This window comes from Dreissena polymorpha, chromosome 9, assembly GCF_020536995.1.
Source record: "Dreissena polymorpha isolate Duluth1 chromosome 9, UMN_Dpol_1.0, whole genome shotgun sequence".
In the NCBI taxonomy this organism is placed as follows: Eukaryota; Metazoa; Mollusca; class Bivalvia; order Myida; family Dreissenidae; genus Dreissena; species Dreissena polymorpha.
The window spans coordinates 10,663,680-10,683,396 of record NC_068363.1 but is presented as its reverse complement, the minus strand read 5'-3'; the positions used below and the strand labels follow the sequence as shown (position 1 = coordinate 10,683,396).

Sequence of the window (19,717 nt, the reverse complement as noted above, 5' to 3'; positions counted from 1 at the left end):
AGTATATCTGGTTAAGTATAAAAGCACAACTTTTAGACATTAGCAAACAGAATTGCAATAAAAAAGAGCATTTATATTTTTGGGGGATTTGTAAATGTGGTATGACATTAGAAATAAATAAATCTTACTAAAGAGTAAAGAAATCTTCTTGAAAAATCATAAATCTTTCTAAGGGATAAATATGTCGTCCTAAGCAATAAATAAATCCTTCCTAGGAATACATATATTTTCATTAGGAATACATAAATCATACTATAAAATATACAACAAAATATATAATATCAGAATATATAATATAAGTAGAATAAATGAATATTTCCAAGGAAGAATATTTGAGTTTAGAGCCTCATTGTCTGTCATATGTGTGTATACCTTGGCACTAAGATCAGGGTAGGACTGACTGTAAAAGGGGAAAGACTGGTCGTCAACGATGTGCCAGTGGAGAACATTCATCTTGTTCTGTGACATCGCCTCCTGAAAACAGAGTAACACAGTCTAAAATTGTAATATACAAACAGACACAGTCACAGACACGAATCACAGACCACGATATGCAAGGATGCACAATCACTGAGTTTTATATGAAAACAGGCACAATCACAGAGTGTGATATTAAAATAGACACAAATTGCAGACTGGGATAAGCAAACAGAAAAAACCACAGCCTGTGATAAGCAAACATTCGCCATCACAGAATGTGATATGAAAACAGATGAAATAACTGAGTGTAATATGCAAACAGACACTTTCACAGAAAGGGATATGCAAAAATACAGAAACCACAAACTGAGATATGTGGGCAGATTCCATTACAGACTTGATCATAGACAATTTATCCTTTACGACTTAGAAACATACTTTGTCACATTTGTAGTGCCTTAGAAGTTATATATAATTTAAGACCTTTCTTACAAGATCCAAGTTTTAAAGGTTTCAGTTTCCAACCCTTAGATACTGATGAGCAGAAAACAGCATAAAATCTGAACAAACTGTGAGAACCTCACAGACTGTTCTGGTTTTATGCTGTTTGCACATAGCAATTTTCACTTAGCTTTTAAGTGGGGTTAACAAAGGTATTGATGGTCAGTGTATGATAAAAAGATTCAACTCACTAGATTCAACTCACTAACATGTTCAATATGTTAAACTAATCAGCATGAAATACATGTAAAATCCTTGTCCAAGGATTTTACAAAAACATTTTGACATCTAATAATAGTCCAAGGTCAGGTGAACCAATGTTGAGTGACCACACTAAAAATATGATGGTGGGTATGTACCACAGGTCAATGTGAACTGCGAAATAACTTTTCCAATAATACTTGAAAATACAAAGCACTTTAAATTCAATAGAAATTGCATTACTACTATAGATCTTTTGTAATCTCTTACATCAATATTTAATTAGTAAAGATCCAATTTTCCTTTTAGCCAGCTTACTGTATGTCTCTAACAAAAAATCATTTTAAATATTGAGTTCAAACGCCTTCTTAATACATTGTAACAGAGGGAAAAAACAAACAATTAAATTACATTTATTATAAAAACCTGTATCATTGGAAAACAGGTCTCAAGTCATATCTAGCCAGTTAACCTCCAAATATAATCCAGCATGTTATCAGATGCATTTAGCAGATTACAATATTACCTCCATTTTGTTTTATCTAGTGACCTTGTTGTCTTTTTTTTAACTGACCAGACTCATTTTTTAGCTGTCCCCAGATTTGATTGAAGCTTATAATTTTCATAATGTGTTTGTTTAAAATAATTGCTTCATTTTGTGATAACAGTCATATCAACACCTAACAGTATTATAATTTAACTCAAGGGGTGTTTGTGATTAATGGGTAATACCTGTGTTTTTTAACTAGTTTTTTTAATCTGTATGACACAGTCTTTATTAGAACAAATAACAGTTTTCACTACGTACATATAAAAAAGTATACATAGAGAGGGGAAAATTTCTACCCCAGGTGCATAATTCAAACAAAATTAGTAAATTAGTAGAGGATCATCATAGGATGTCACACACCAAATAATAAACCTCTTAATCTAGTTGTTTCAGAGATTTTACAGTTAGATCTATTTACTACAGAAGATTATATAAATTCTGTGACCCCTAAGGTTTGGTTAGTTTTGACGGGATGGCAATGATTTGAACAACCATATTAAAGGAGATTACATGTATATAAACCTCAAATTTAACAGCTGACTTTATGTTTTTAGAGATTTTTTTTTTATATTTATTATTGTTAGATGAAAAACGTTTACTGACCCATGCCATAAGACTAGACTGAAGATGGACAACTCAGTATCCTTTGTGCCATTAAAAAGGAGTTCCCAATTTGTAATCAAAGCGCTGATGGCACTGTAGGTGTTCGCTGTTGTATAAGTTTAGACGCAACTCAGTTAAAACAAGGGCTGTTTGTAAAACATGCATGCCCCCCATATGGGGTGTCAGTTGTAGTGGCAGCCATTGTGTGAATATGTTTTTTGTCACTGTGACCTTGACCTTTGACCTAGTGACCTTAAAATCAATAGGGGTCATCTGCCAATCATGATCAATGTACCTATGAAGTTTCATGATCCTAGGCCTAATTATTCTTGAGTTATCATCAGGAAACAATTTTACTGTTTCGAGTCACTGTGAACTTGACCTTTGACCTAGTGACCTGAAAATTAATAGGGGTCATCTGCCAGTCATGATCAATGTAACTATGAAGTTTCATGATCCTAGCCACAAGCATTCTTGAGTTATCATCTGAAAACCATTTTACTATTTCGAGTAACTGTGACCTTTACCTTTGACCTAGTGACCTGAAAGTCAATAGGGGTCATATGCCAGTCATTATCAATGTACCTATGAAGTTTCATGATCCTAAGGCGTAAGCATTCTTGAGTTATCATCCAGAAACCATTTTACTGTTTTGAGTCACTGTGACCTTGACCTAGTGACCTGACAATCAATAGGGGTCATCTGCAAGTCATGATCAATGTTCCTATGAAGTTTCATGAGTCTAGGCATAAGCATTCTTGAGTTATCATCCGGAAACCATTTTACTGTTTCAAGTCACTGTGACCTTGACCTTTGACCTAGTGACCTGAAAATCAATAGGGGTCATCTGCCAGTCATGATCAATGTACCTATGAAGTTTTATGATCTTAGGCGTAAGCATTCTTAAGTTATCATCAGGAAACCATTTTACTGTTTCAAATCACTGTGACCTTGACCTTTGACCTAGTGACCTGAAAATCAATAGGGGTCATTTGCCAGTCATGATCAATGCACCTATGAAGTTTCATGATCCTAGGCGTAAGCATTCTTGAATTATCATCCGGAAACCATTTTACTATTTAGAGTCACTGTGACCTTGACCTTTGACCTAGTGACCTGAAAATCAATAGGGGTCATCTGCCGGTCATAATCAATGTACCTATGAAGTTTCATGGTCCTAGGCGTAAGCATTCTTGAGTTATCATCCGGAAACCAATGTACTATTTTGAGTCACTGTGACCTTGACCTTTGATCTAGTGACCTTAAAATCAATAGGGGTCATCTGCCAGTCATGATCAATGTACCTATGAAGTTTCATGATACTAGGCCTAAGCGTTCTGCAGTTATCATCTGGAAACCATCTGGTGGACGGACCGACCGACCAACGGACCGACCGACATGTGCAAAACAATATACCCCCTCTTCTTCGAAGGGGGGCATACAAATTATGTTATAGCTTTTTATATTGCAAGTTTTAAATGAACTTAACCCATTCAAATTTATAAAGAGTGTGTCTTAAAGCACAGGTCCAGATGTGTGTTTTTTTTTAATCATTTATAAACAAGGGCTGTTTGTAAAACATGCATGCCCCCCATATGGGCTGTCAGTTGTAGTGGCAGCCATTGTGTGAATATGGTTTTTGTCACTGTGACCTTGACCTTTGACCTAGTGACCTGAAAATCAATAGGTGTCATCTCCGAGTCATGATCAATGTACCTATGAAGTTTCATGATCCTAGGCCTAATTATTCTTGATTTATTATCCGGAAACCGTTTTACTGTTTCGAGTCACTGTGACCTTGACCTTTGACCTAGTGACCTGAAAATTAATAGGGGTCATCTGCCAGTCATGATAAATGTTCCTATGAAGTTTCATGATCCTAGGTGTAAGCATTCTTGAGTTATCATCCGGAAACCATTTTACTGTTTCGAGTCACTGTGACCTTGACCTTTGACCTAGCGACCTGAAAATCAATAGGGGTCATTTGCTAGTCATGATCAATGTACCTATGAAGTTTCATGATCCTAGGCGTAAGCATTCTTGGGTTATCATCCGGAAACCATTTTACTATTTCGAGTCACTGTGACCTTGACCTTTGACCTAGTGACCTGAAAATCAAAAGGGGTCATCTGCCAGTCATGATCAATGTACCTATGAAGTTTCATGATCCTAGGCCTTAGCGTTCTTGAGTTATCATCCGGAAACCATCTGTTGGGCGGACCGACAGACAGACTGACGGACCGACCGACATGTGCAAAACAATATACCTTCTCTTCTTCGAAGGGGGACATAAAAATATAATTTTAGCTACATTTTGGGAAAACAGGGCTTAATGCATATGCATAAATTGCCATCCCAGTACCAGACACTTTCTTTAAACGAAAAACGTTATGAAATCAGAAATGTCGTCCTTGATTTGCTTGTGAGCATTGCACAGGCTAATCAGTATGCACAGGCTTATCTTATTTGACATGCATTAAGCCCCATTTTTCCCTGAAAGCAGCCATAATGTACAGATTTCAATGATAAACACTGGCCAATCTCGTCTTATAAGCTGTTAAACACTATTAGTCATATACACCACTGCAGTGTACCAGTGGTGAACTATAAACAGGCAGATGTGGTGGTTATCTTTCCTAGCATTTGTCGTCTGCTGCAACAGGCAGTGGTTGTCTTTCCCTACCGTAGCTAAGGCTTCTAAGCACATACTGACTTGCAAAATATGCTCTGTAACATTAGTGTGAGCTAACGCTAACACTAAAAATAATGTCTAACAGCAACAGACCAATGACATTTAATTAGAATGGCATCAAGAAAGCCTTACTTCTTCCAAAATTAAAGAAGTCTATCCAGTAGAACATACAGTGGTCATCACATAAATTTATTTCCCAATAAAATCTACCAGAAGCCATTTATATTGCTCCCTATGCACTGGCAGATAATTAACAATGGCTGAATTGCTGCAACCTCAGTGGTAGAGTGCAATAAACCTAAAACTACTATGGATTATTTTTTTAATGCTGCCTTACTTTTGTTTCTCCTCAAAAATGCCTTACATGTTTAAAATAAATGTTAACAATAGATGTGTTTGTCAGAAACACAATTCCCCCTAATGCGCCGCTTTGAAATTTTTTTTATAAATGTATCGTTGACCTTGAAGGATGACCTTGACCTTTCACCACTCAAAATAAGCACCTCCATGAGATACACATGCATGCCAAATATCAAGTAGCTATATCCTCAATATTGCAACAGTTATGACCAAGGTTAAAGTTTTGGGACAGACAGACAGACAGACTGACAGACAACAGACAGACAGACAGACAGACAGACAAAAAACAATATACACTGTAACTCCAATATAGTGCGGTCCGTTATAACGCTGTGTCCAATATAACGCGGGGGGTCCTTGGATCCCGTTTTTTCTCCAACCTTCCATTTCTGATTCAAATCCATGTTATGCAACTTCATGTATTCTCAGAAAATTAAAAGAAGCCGGCGATCACAGCTTGATTGCTTTATCTGTCCGTTTAACTGATTTTAATCGATTAGAGGTTAAACGACACTCGACAGGTAATTGGTTTCAATCTGTTGTGTAATGTCAATAAAGCTGTGAAAACTTGCGAGTCTGTGTTTATTACATGTATTCCCTATCAAAGTGGTTCGGTGCGCTAATTTCAATAAGGCAAGTGCAAGCGGAATAATTATCAAATTAAAGTTATTTAAAACGATTACCTGTTTATGTTTTGTATTTATCGTGTATTGTATTTCATTGTATAAACTATGACTGTGTAAGTGTGTTATCATTTATTATATTCTACACATGCTTGATAAATAAAAAGATCTTTGTGTGTGTTGAATGTTTCAGTACATATACGAAAAATAAAATTAAAAAATCCTGACGATTTATTTACATGCTAACGCAGTGTAATAGTTGCACTTAAATTTTTTCCCGTTATCAGAAAGTCCATGGAAAGCACGTTTTTTACATGCTGCGTATGACGCAATAAAACATTTCTTTGTACATGTATCGTATTGAATTCAATCTAAATTTAAATTCGCTCGTCCAATGAAAGCTGTGTCCCATAATGCACTGTACTAATTTTTCTGAAAAATGGCGTAGGCATATGAATTTGTTTACGAAATTCGTAAACATATTTCTTGTCATAAATGTTTAACATTATTTTTTTGTAAGTGATATTGTAATTATATTGGATTATCGGATAAATGTGCACATTAGAAAAGCAGTATGTATACTGTTATCGTTCGATTCGGTTTATATGCATGTATTTGCGGATGACAACACAGAATGACAATACACAGGACCTATAATATTGGCTATACTATACCTGTTTTTATAGCCCCCTTAAATAAATAAAAACTTATAACCCTGTCCGTTTATAACGCTGTTGCGTGGCTTGGACCCTGCATCCGCGTTATATTGGATTTACAGTGTACCCCTGATCATTCGATCATCTCTTTTACTTGAAAATATCTATATAATTAAATGCATCTATTAATGTTTCTCTCTATGCCTTTTACATCTCTTAGTACAATTTATACATCCTTGGTCATATATATAGGATATCATACCATATTTTATTTTATGAGTTCAGGAATTTTGTTAGTAAGCGAGCCTTTGGCGAGCTTACTAACAAATTTCCTGGGCGAGTTTAATAAAATACACTTCAACACCGTTATTTCGAACACCGATAATCCAAAGTCACCGTTATTTCGAAGTATTTTTTGGGTCCCGATTGTGGTTCTTCTTTGTTCAGTGTTAATTTTCATTGTTAATCCGAAATTCGTTAAACCGAAGAAATCGTTTATTCGAATAGATTCTGTCGGTCCCAACACTGTAATTCGCACCTTATTATCAATCTTTAATCCGAAGTCAAAACTGCAAAACACTGAGCGTAATTTCACACCTATGTCCTCTGTGCGTTGCGTGTCAAAGGCCAATAATTACACCTTTGTCGTCTGCGCGTAGCATGTTAATTTTATAATGTGGTCAAAAGCCGATGACGGGGCCGACAACACAGGAATGAACATGATATATACTCAACGTGTGACCATATGCATCAACGAGGTAAATCAGTTCTGCGGGTAAAACATGGACAGAAGTGAGTTCTTCAATGTCATTGACAAATTGGAGAAATATGTTACACGCGTCCAGTTTAGTGCTGCTAAGGCGTTCAGAGAGACATCGCGTCTTATTTAAAAAAAAAATGTTAATTCATTTCCGAAAATGTATTCATATGTATTTACTTGTATGATGTGCTATTCATGATATTGTATATGTTCTGTAATTAGAGAAAAATAAAAAGAAGAAAAAGAATCGTTTTATTCCTCCGTTTGTTACAAGTAGAAATCTATTGCTATCTGACTAGTTTATGTTTTTAAGTAAAACAATTATTAAAAGTACAGTGTGGCCAAACCATGTGAATTCCACAACGTTTCATTTTTACAGAATCAAAGAAGTCGTCTGTCAAATGTTTATTTCGAGTTATCGTTAATCTGAAGTTTTTTTAACGGTCCCAACGACTTCGAAATAACGGTGTTGAAGTGTATAGTATGATATGACAACGAGTGTCAGATCTTTTTTATCACATACTTTTAAATGAGCAAATTAAATAAATATTTACACAAGCATAATGATAAATCCCGAATGTTGTTTACATTTCGTGACGTCATTTGACGTCGCAACGTTATTTAAGCAAAATAACAAAATGCAATTGGTAAATAAACGAAAACTAAGCCAATGAAAACTCTTTAAAATGTTGTATTACACATATGTAATTTAAAAAAATATGTAATGGTTATATTACATGGGAAACAGGGTATGGCATGTGATAAATATATATATACACTTGAAAATGTCTTTGTTTTATTTTCTTATTTCTTTTTTTTTTCAACACAAAATTACAAGCATTATATAGATAACCTTAGATGTTTTGCATTTGTAACTTTTGTTTTGATTTCTTCATCTCTGATTGCATTGCCCCATTGTGTTTATGTTTTAATATTATATATGTATTTTTTTTAATATAACGTGTTGAATACTTTCTTTATCAAATCTGTATTTTGTTAAACCTGCAGTATCAGAGAATCATACATAAGGCAATTCAGCACTCTAGTTATCTTTCATATATATGTGCAGTCTCATATAGAAAGAATATTCACGTACTTTCATGTAAAATTATATTTAGTAAAATACTTTCATGTAAAATTATATCTAGTAAGTATGTAAAAATAGCTTCTTTGAAGTGTTTTATTTTTGAAATATGTGTTGTACATGAATGTTTTGAATACAACTATGAATATATATATATATATAAATCTCTTTCACTGGATACAAACCACTTTACTATATACATTACTTGAAAATCCCGTAAAAACATGACTTAATTTCATTTATTAAAGCTAATTCTGGACATTATAAATGATGAATGTGTTAATGAATTTCATGCACATAAACATTCGCCAATTTTCCGAAGCATATTGAAAATACGATAAATGAATTTTGAATACATTTCCATTATAAGATTAAATTGACTTCATATTCAGGATGGGGCAATTCCCATTAAACATGCGTAAATAATCTATCATATGTTCGTAAATCTTGCATTGTTCAGCTGTAATTATAACAACCAACATTTCAGTGATTTTGAAGTGAATTTAGATTGAAATGACACACAATATTCTGAAAATTTGGCAAAAGAATTGTTCATGGACAGCTCTTGATTGTTCTTCTACATGATTCCTGAACTTTTATTGACAATTATTGCTCACAATAAGTTCATGAACACTTTATCAAATTGATGTGCAATCTTTAGGTGTTGATGACCTTAATTAATTATTTCATAAACACTTCATTCCTTCCAGGGACTGTTAATTAACAGCCTATTAACAGCTCTTGAATTCATAGTTAACAAATGAAGCATTTTTCAAAAGTGTATGATGGCCACATTTATGAATTAATGAGGAACGGTGATTAAAACGGACCCTTAGTTCAAGGTCAATGTCAAAGGGGTCAAAATTTCTGTGCAAATGGAAAGGCCTTGTCCATATACACATGCATACCAAATATCAAGGTTACATCTGAAGCGACAAAGAAGTTACATGTATGAGCATGTTTCAAGCGGTAACGCAATTCTTAGATGATTCAAGGGCCGTAATTCAGAAATGCCTGGGTAAATTTGGCTGATTATCGATCTTAACCTAGATTTTATTGCCTAACACATTTTTATGAAGTTTGGTGAAGATCCGATGACAATTGCTGGAGTCATTGAGCGGAAACTAGAAAAAACTAATTGTTTATGATTCAAGGGCCGTAACTCAGGAGTGTTTTGGTCAATTCGGCCGATTATCAAACTCGACCTAGATCTTATGACCTTACACATTATCATGAAGTATGGCGAAGATCCTATGACAATTGCTCGAGTTAATGAGCGGAAACGAGAAAAAAAGCAATTTTTCTATGATTCAAGGGCTGTAACTCAGGAGTGTCTCCATGGGTCAATTTGGCCGATTATTGAACTTGACCTAGATGTTATTACCTTACACATTTTCATGAAGTTTGGTGAAGCTCTGATGACAATTGCTCAAGTTATAGAGCGGAAAAGAGAAAACAATTTTACGATGATTCAAGGGCCGTAACTCAAGAGTGTCTGGGTCAATTTGGCCGAATATTGAACTTGGCATACATATTATTTCCTGACACATTTTCATGAAGTTTGGTGAAGATCTGATGACAATTGCTTGAGTTATTGAGCGGAAACGAGAAAAAAACAAATTTTACAATGATTCAAGGGGCGAAACTCAGGAGTGTCTGGGTCAATTTAGCCTATTATCGAACTTGACCTAGATATTATTACCTTACACATTTTCATGAAGTTTGGTGAAAATCTGATGACAATTGCTCGAATTATTGAGCAGAAACGAGAAAAAAAAAAAAATTTACGATGATTCAAGGGCCGTTACTTAGGAGTGTCTGGGTCAGATTGGCTGATTATTGAACTTGACCTAGATGTTATTACCTTACACATTTTCAGGAAATTTGGTGAATATCTGATGACAATTGCTCGAGTTATTGAGCGGAAACAAGAAAAACAAACAAATTTTACAATGATCCAAGGGTCGTAACTCAGGAGTGTCTAGGTCAAATTGGCCGATTATCGAACTTGACCTAGATGTTATTGCCTTACACATTTTCATGAAGTTAAGTGAAGATCTGATGACAATTGCTTGCTTTATTGAGCGGAAACTAATCCGGACGGACTAACTGACTGACTAACTGACTAACGGACGGTGCGATTTTAATATGCCCCCAGAACCTATGTTCTGGGGGCATAAAAATACACTAAACATAAACAAGAATATCAGTGAAACTGATGGAAGCTCCCCGATGATGCGCTTTGTCAATCTATGTGTTAATGACCACCTAAAAAAATCTATCATTAGCCTTGGTGACCTTGACCTTGACCCCAGTGACATCAAACCTCATCAAAAGGTAGAGGTCCATCCATGCAAGGTGCATACATGCCAAATATGAAAGAGATCGATAAAGTATTGAAGATGCTATGAGAAACTGGAGCAAAAGTGTGATGGAAGGAAGGAAGTAAGGAAATACAAACTGGCAACTATATGCTCCACCAAAAATATTTTGGAGAGCATAAAAATCAATGTTCCTTATAGCGACAGCCAAACTTTCAATGCTAGATGCGGTCTGGTAACATAGATTTAAAGAGCTACAAAATGCACGTTTTTATTTTCTTGTGTCACAATATATTCCATGTGAATTTACGGGTATGATATCTAAACATTTACGAGCAAGCACAAGATTGGCTTCATGAAGCTTCAGAAGCACAGCAAAATTCTCATGAATACGTTGTTCTTCCGACGCTGCCTTAAGCCAGTCTCACATTCGCTAATAAATGTTCGGATATAGTGTCGGAAAATTAACATGGAATATATTATCGCACACACAAAAAATGAGCATTTTGTATCTCATTAAATCTATGTTACTGTACCACATCTAGCGATAAAATTTTGGCAATTGCGATAACAAACACTGATTTTTTATGGGTAAACTTTTTTTACAAAATTGTTTGCCAAATATTCTTTGATTTTGAGTATGTATGTTACTTTAAATAATTCACGATCCAACCATCATTAGACACTTATGAAATGTAGTTCATGATTTCATGTGAAATAACCACAAAGCTGGATCTATAGATTTTAATGAAGAACAATATCCCACTAAAAAATGTATCATACCTTTGTTTTCAAATGTCTGTGCAATACTTTCAATTATCACTTATCCTGATAAATAATTCATAATAAACTGAAGCTCTTTAACAAAACATTATACATGTACTGAGTATGAATAACATGAAAATTATGACCATCCTATCAAAACAAACAAATATGAGATTTACATGTTTATGTCAACTGTGTCTACAACAAAATTTAGTGTTTGTTTTTTGTTTTGTTTTTAAAGTAAGTCATTTTGTTTAATTATTAACCATATTAATGTGTCAGAAAAAGCAATCAATATATGCTTTGGGAGCACAAGTTACAGCATAGTCATGTTTTCTAAATGGCTTACGCAGCTTTTGAGACAATGTAAATTAACCTGTTTAATGTTACATCACACCTTAGGGACAAATATGTTCTCATCATTCAAACCCACACCATGCCTCCACAACCATAACATTTAAACTACTTGTCCAGGAGCAACAGCTTAAGTGAAATAATACATTAATATGACCTTTTATATCCTAATAATATTATGTAAACATCCTATTATCTAAATACTCATTTTTAAACAAGAGGGCCTGAAAGGCCCAAAGTCGCTCACCTGAGATAACAAGATATTATTGGGACAAATCTTCTGACCAAGTTTCACGAAGATCAGAAAATAAATGTGGCCTCTAGAGTGTTAACAAGGTTTTACCATAGCCATATAAGGAAAAATGCCCCGCCCCCTGGCAGCCATGTTTTTCAACCAACCGGCATCATTTTTGAACTCATCCAAGATATTATCGGGATGAATCTTCTGACCAAGTTTCATGAAGATCGGACAGTAAATGTGGCCTCTGGAGTGTTAACAAGATTTTACCATAGCCATAAAAGGAAAAATGCCCCGCCCCTTGGAAGCCATTTGTTTCAAGCAATCATAATTATTTTCGAAATTATCCAAGATATCATTGAGACCAATCTTCTGACCAAATTTCATGAAGATTGAACAATAAATGTGGCCTCTAGAGTGTTTACAAGGTTTTACTATAGCCATATATAGCCATATAAGGAAAAATGCCCCTCCCCTGGTGGCCATGTTTTTAAAGCAACCAAAACCATTTTCGAACTCATCCAAGATATCATTGGATAAATCTTCTGACCAAGTTTCATGATGATTGGAAAATAAATGTGACTTATAGAGTGTTAAGAAGGTTATACTATAGCCATATTAGGAAAATAGCCCCACCCCTGTGGTGGCCATGTTTTTCAACCAACCGGCATCATTTTTGAATTCATCCAAGATATTATTGGGATGAATCTTCTGACCAAGTTTCATGAAGATCGGACTATAAATGAGGCCTCTAGAGTGTTAACAAGATTTTACTATAGCCTTATATAGCCATATGAGGAAAAATGCCCCGCCCCTTGGCAGCCATGTAATTCAAGCAAAAGTAACCATTTTCGAACTCATCCAAGATATCATTAAGACAAATCTTCTGACCATATTACAACAAAATCGGACAATAAATGTGACCTCTACAGTGTTAACAAGGTTTTTCTATAGCCATGTAGGGAAAAATGCCCCGCCCCCTGGCGGCCATGTTTTTCAACCAACCGGCATCATTTTCGAACTCGTCCAAGATATTATTGGGAGGAATCTTCTGACCAAGTCTCATTAAGATTGGACAATAAATGTGGTCTCTAGAGTGTTAACAAGATTTTACTATAGCCATATAAGGAACAAAGCCCCACCCCTTGGCAGCCATGTTTTTCAAGCAAACGTAACCTTTTTCGAACTCATACAAGATATAATTGAAACCAATCTTCTGACCAACTTTCATTAAGATTGGACAGTAAATGTGGCCTCTAGAGAGTGAACAAGGCAATTGTTGACGTCGCACAACGGACGACGCATGACGGATGACGGACAACGCACGAAGAACAGAAGGCAATCACAAAAGCTCACCATGAGCACAAGGTGAGCTAAAAATGATACTACATTTGAATTAAGGCAAGTATTTAATATTCTTTTAATTTATTAACTTCTCTAATATTAAGAGTTGACAGTTTTTAACTCCTAGAAATGACGAGGGCCCCAATATCAAAGACCTTTGATGTTTACAGCCAGCATTGACAGCTTGCTTTTTGAGGGATATGTTTAATTGGCGTCATTTGGTAACACTGTTGTGATTGTCAAAGACTTGTGTATGTAAATGTTTTTATCGTTGTTTCTACTGGAATTTGAGTATAGGATAATTATAATGCTTTATTTAGAAGACAAAATAAATAATAAATATTTATATTTAAAACCAAAATACCCCCCCCCCAAAAAAAAATTAAACACTTTTTTTAATTGTGGGGTGGATGGGTAGTGTATGTAAATACAATTTATATTAAGCACTTTCATGCACACTTGAATGCTGTAAGAGGGTTGTTTATTGTGTTGTTTTCTTTATATTTGATTGTTGATTTAATTATCTATAAAGAGAATTGAATAAGCACATCTTGTATTCAGTAATTTAAAAGGGTAAACACTAATGCAAATAATTACAAGATAAAACAAAAAAACAAGACTTCTCCTTATTTCTCTTAACTTCTCCCTAAAAAATGCCAGTCAAGACAGAAGTCACTTCTCCCTAAAATTTGACCCTAGGCCAACCCCTGTAAAACTGTTAATTAGCTGTAATTGTTCTTACTATTAGCTCACCTGAGCAGGAATGCTAATGGTATGCTGTTGTGATCGACACCATCTGCTTTTTCAACAGTTTGTGTGTCCTCAAAAGTTTGCTTATACATTTACCTTCTTTTCATGTTTTTAAACTTTTTTGAGACCCCTCACACTTTATACTGACTGGACACTGCATGGCAATACCAGGCAAGTTTACAGGTAGTTATTTTTACTGTTTTTAGTAACTTCCAAAAATAAAGAATATATTTTTTCATTATGCTTTATTTTTATTTATTTTTCCTATGAAACTTTTTTGAGTTTTTATTTTTATTTTTTCCCCTCCTCTTACTCAAACTTTCAAAAAAAATCCTGTTAAACAGAAAATAATAAAACTCTGGCCTAAGCTACATCTGCTTTGTCGTCAATTGTACCAGCATCTAAAATGCAGTATTATAACACATTTGAATTTAATGTCAGGAATCGCAAATTGACAAATGTTAAAAACTATACTTGTAAGTTAGTGCATGATATTTAATTGCATGTTGTTTTCTTAAATTATGTATGAATTGCAATTACCAGCCAGTCAGCAATGATGGCTCAGAATCAAAGTCTCCTTGGAGACATCAAAACAAAGCCATGACTGATTTATCTTCCGTAACGGTTGCAATTTTCGTTTTATTGACTGTTTATAATTTTTGTTGCAACCTTCATTCTCATTTTGCAGTTGATGTGTGTGCCTTGCGCGCTCAAAATAACGCAGAAAAGAAATTAAAATAAATTTATTGCAGCATGCTCTCCACCCAGTAGTAATAAAAGTTATAGCGTCTCGCGAGATTGACTTACAACACTGTTCGATAAGCGTCTAATCAATGAGTGCTCAAGGGAAGTAACAAACGCAGTTTTGATTAAGCGTCTATATGAATCTATTTCCGACATGCTACTAACATCGGACATGAAAAAATGCACTCGACCGATCGGACTACCGGCTTAGAATTTTCACTCGACCGACACAAAAATCACTTGACTCGGTTGACGGTCGAGAGGATTACGTCCAAGACTGTTTTAATTCACGACTGATCATAGAAAATGATATTTTCACTAGTGGCGCAGCCACAAGTGAAAGTATATATTTTCTATGATCACGAGTGAATTAAAATCGATATTCCCTGGCTTTTTCCGCTCCATTTTGGGAATACGCCACACTGGAATTTTGGGAATTTCGCGTCGTGAAAACCCCCATTTTGGGAAAAAAAATACGCGTAAAATTGGCTCAATTGGGAAAAATTATCGTATGCAAATAGTGTTTCTTATATTTCAAAGAAGCCGTTAACTTGTAAATAACGACTATTTTGATAACTTATTATTAAAATTTTACAAAGTATTATGAACATGTGAGATAAGTGCAGGTTTTTTAATCTGAATTTGGGGAAAAGTCCTGGCCTTTTTTGAGGTTTAAAAAAAATCGTGCGAAGCGCCGGATTTTGAGGAAAATAAGGAAAGTCTTAAACAATCATTAACATATTTTACAGTTTTTAAAACAAATTCAAGGCAACAGATAATTTAATTATGCAACACTTTCTATTTTCTACACCGGATCAGGTAAACTTATATATTATAAGGTTAAAAAAAAAAAAGGTTTTTTTTTTTGTTTTTTTTGGGGGGGAATTGGGAATTTTTTTTCAATTGGGAAAAAAACAACCAGATTTGCATTGGGAATGGGGCCGAATTTCGGACCCGTGGCATGGGGCGGGAAAAGCCTGATTCCACAGAATCATGCACATTTTCTTTTTATTTTATGCTTTTTTTCACAGTTTATATATATATACATTGTTAAAGAGTTTAAATAAAGAATTTCGCTGGAATAATGACGTCATTTCGTCAAAAAAATGAGTCATTTCACAGTAAACAGTGAAAATTATTGATAATTATCAGTGATTATTTTCACTGTTTGAAACAGTCAGATGATCAGTTTTAATTCTTTCTCTATAAAACACCGGAAAGCATAAAATAAAAAGAATTACTGCACGGGAAGCAGGCCTCATACATTAATTTGTGTGCAAGCCATCTAGTTAACAGCAATCCCCAGCAAAGTTATACATTAATACACATGCAAACAAAAGCTAACAACCTCTATATTTGTATAAATACTTATTTGCATTAAGATAGACCCAGAATAACAAGATCTAAGTATGAGTCATCATGATTATGCAAAATAGCCACACTAGAAGACAGTCGGAATACTCATTAAAGCCAATTAGGCAAACACACATTATATGTTAATTATGTAAAGTGATGTTCAAAGTATTTAACCTGTGGGAACTACTACTTATCTTACAAATCTTCTTAATTTGATACAGATAATAGATACATTTATGTGTTAAAGGGGCCTTTTCACAGATTTTGGCATGTTTTGAAGTTTGTCAATAATGCTTTATATTGATAAATGTAAACATGAAATTTTAAAAGCTCCAGTAAAAAATCAAATATAAAATTTAAAAAAGGAAAAAAAAGTAGCCCGCGGCAGGGCTCGAACCAGTGACCCCCGGAAACCTGAAGTAAAAACGCATTAGCCATCTGAGCTATCCTGCCAAGCATACATAAGACGCGTATTTTATACCTTATATAAGCAATCTTCGTAGGTCACAAATTTAAACGACAACAACAGAACTCTCCAAATTATTCAATCGTTTCGAGTTGCAACGCTTTATAATTTTTAGGTTTTTAAATCATCAAAAGATGCATATAATGGCCAGGGGTGGCGAAATCAAATGTCCGAGTTGCCCGAGTCGTACATTTGCTTGTCTGGGCAACTGATTTTTTTCAATTAAGTTGTCCGTAAACAACAAGTTTTTTTAAAGTCGGGTCCAGGTATACAAAAAAAATACATTGTATTAAAGCCGTAATTAAGTTTTACAAAACCAGATGTTGGCACGCGATTACATTGTCAGTGCTATTTGCGGAGCAATCAAGCTAAAATTTGGGCACTCTCCTGCGCAGTGATCTCCCTTATTCTATAAGAGACCGGGAGCATGCCGCATTTTCAACATTCGGCCCGACTGTTAGACAGTGTACAGACTGGTTTCTTTATATTTACAATCAGACGGAAATAAAAAATATCAAACTAAGATAATCAAAACACAGTCTACCTTGTTATTTGAGGCGACTTTAATGGTACATTTTGTTTTTTTAAATCTTCAACAACAGAGCAGAAACACGAAGCTTTGAGCAGTCCACCTCCAAAAAATACTAAGAAAGATTATGATAAAATATATTATCTAAGTAAACGCACCAGAACTTAAAAAAAAACTTGGCTAACAGATTTTCAATGGTTACCAGTTGATGATAATCAAATTGCTACCAGTAGCGGAGCCTCAGTCTGATGAGGTCGACATATTGGTCTAGTTTAATTTGTTAAGATTACGATGTACTTATGTTCAACACATGTTTTAATAACTATACAACTATAAACAAAACAAGCAAATCATTCTCATTTTAATTTTACATGAATCAATAATGCGTTTATAATTTATATAAACATTAACGGACAAGTGTAGGTCAGCAACGGACAAGTTAAATTTCCTAAATGGTTGTCCTTGGACAAGTATAGTTTTTTGAGATTTCGCCACCCCTGATGGCTATATTAGACCATGGCAAATGTTCAGTAATACTGTTTCCTCACAAATATCATAACTTAACCGAAAATTTGCGAATCTGAAACAACTTTTTTCAATTTTGTCAATTTACCAAACCGTGAAAAGATCCCTTTAATAAAATAGACTTATGTGTGGGAAAAAAAAGAAATCCAAGGTAAAGACCCCGAAAACTATTGTCAAGGTAAAATTCAAGAAATGTAAAAGCTATTCATTCTTCTGTTTAGAAAAGTCCAATATTGCTCCACAAATTTTTGTTTACTTTTTAGGTCGAATCCATGAATAGTAGGACAATTCTGCAATGACTCCAAACGTCAAGAATTTGGGTCTAGCTCTGTAGGAAATCCCTGTTTTTCACAGAATTATGTAATCCTTGATTTCATATTTTTTACTTTAACTCTTTCAGGGCTGGAACCGAATTTTGAAGGCCTTTGCAAACAGTCTGGATCCAGATGAAACGCCACATAATGTGGCATATCATCAGTATCCAAACTGTTTGCTTTTCATGTATAGGTCTTTGAAAAAAAGTGAAGAAAATAATTATTTTAGAAATTCAGCAGACAACATTTAGCAGACGACAAATTTCCCAGCATGCAAAGGGTTAAAGGGAAAAACTAATAATGCATTGCAAAATAAGGCCACGAAAAATCAGTTTTGCAATCTAAATTATATCTTCAAATTTTGGACACCATTTCATTTTTCAAATTAATCAGCACATTAGCAATTGCACAGTACTAATATGATGTTCCCTTGATGTGTTATTAACAAAAGGCAATAGATTAAGTTCTTAAAGAAAGATGTTAAATGCCCACAGTTAGGAATGATCCCATTATGTGTATCAATGTCAACAATTATAAAACCCTCTTCAATGGTCACTTGTGGTCAAGTCCACTTGACACTATAAATGTCCAGAATTTAATAGCCTAGGTGGTATGAAAAGGGCAGACAGCTGTTAACAATATTGTTGTTCCCATAAATAATTGTCCCATTCTTTATTACTTAGCTTGTCAGACCACCTTCATACTTATGATATTAACAGTCTATTAAAACATGAAGTGAGAAGTTAAGAACTTGATTAAGTGGTATTGTTTTAAGTGATAATAGCTGTTACAGTCAAGGCAAAGACCAAGCATTTGATATTTCTTTCTTCTTGAAGAGGCACACAGCAAAAGAAACATAGAAAAGAAGGAAATCAGCTCTAATAAAGGGAAGATTTTTTTTAATTAATATGTTATATTGAAGAAGTTCAAATTATCTAAAAATACGAACAATCACAGATCCCATAAATATTGAAATGAAGGAAATACAATTGAGGACAATTAGCACCCAAAGCAATGAAATGTAAAGAAATCAGCTGACAAGTGAAAGAATCCCAACCATTACTTACTAGGACATCGTAGATTGTCTCTTTAAACAGGAAATGCCTGGAGGAATCAATCAGCAGACCCCGGTGAGTAAACCTCGGGTAGTCATTGATGATCGTGTCACGCACATACAGCTGAAAAACAACAACAAATAACTCATGTGAGATAAAAAGAGCAGATAGATGTGAATGTCAAAGGTACGCTTTACACAAGGGTTCAGGGATAACTTTTATCAAGGGTTCAGCATAAAACCTTTCATGTGGGTAGAAAGCAAAATCTTTATTTAGGGTCAGGCGCAAAACCTTTACTGAGAATGAAGTATCAAACCTTTCCTGAGCAAAGAGCAAAACATTAATTCAGGGAAAAGCAAAAAACGTTTCTTAATGGTAGAGCACTAAACCTTAATTTAGGGTATATTGCAAAACTTTTATTGAGGATCAAGTGCAAAACCTTTATTGAGGATGCATTGCAAAACCTTTATTGTGGGTGCAGTGAAAGACCTTTATTGAGGATGCAT

At 34.6% G+C, this 19,717-nt stretch overlaps 1 protein-coding gene and 1 long non-coding RNA gene across 4 annotated transcripts in view; both read right to left on the bottom strand.

Moving 5' to 3' along the window:
• Positions 1-19,717, bottom strand: part of LOC127844929 (uncharacterized) — a 150,302-nt gene that overhangs the window by 39,239 nt on the left and 91,346 nt on the right. For all 3 annotated transcript variants that reach the window (XM_052375492.1, XM_052375491.1, XM_052375490.1), the window contains 2 exons: positions 19,224-19,334; positions 373-474 (listed from right to left, as the gene is read on the bottom strand). In XM_052375492.1, the coding sequence (XP_052231452.1) occupies positions 373-474; positions 19,224-19,334 (213 nt within the window). The remainder of the gene's footprint in view (positions 1-372; positions 475-19,223; positions 19,335-19,717) is intronic.
• Positions 1-19,717, bottom strand: part of LOC127844935 (uncharacterized) — a 168,157-nt gene that overhangs the window by 61,888 nt on the left and 86,552 nt on the right. The gene's annotated exons all lie outside the window — the stretch shown is intronic.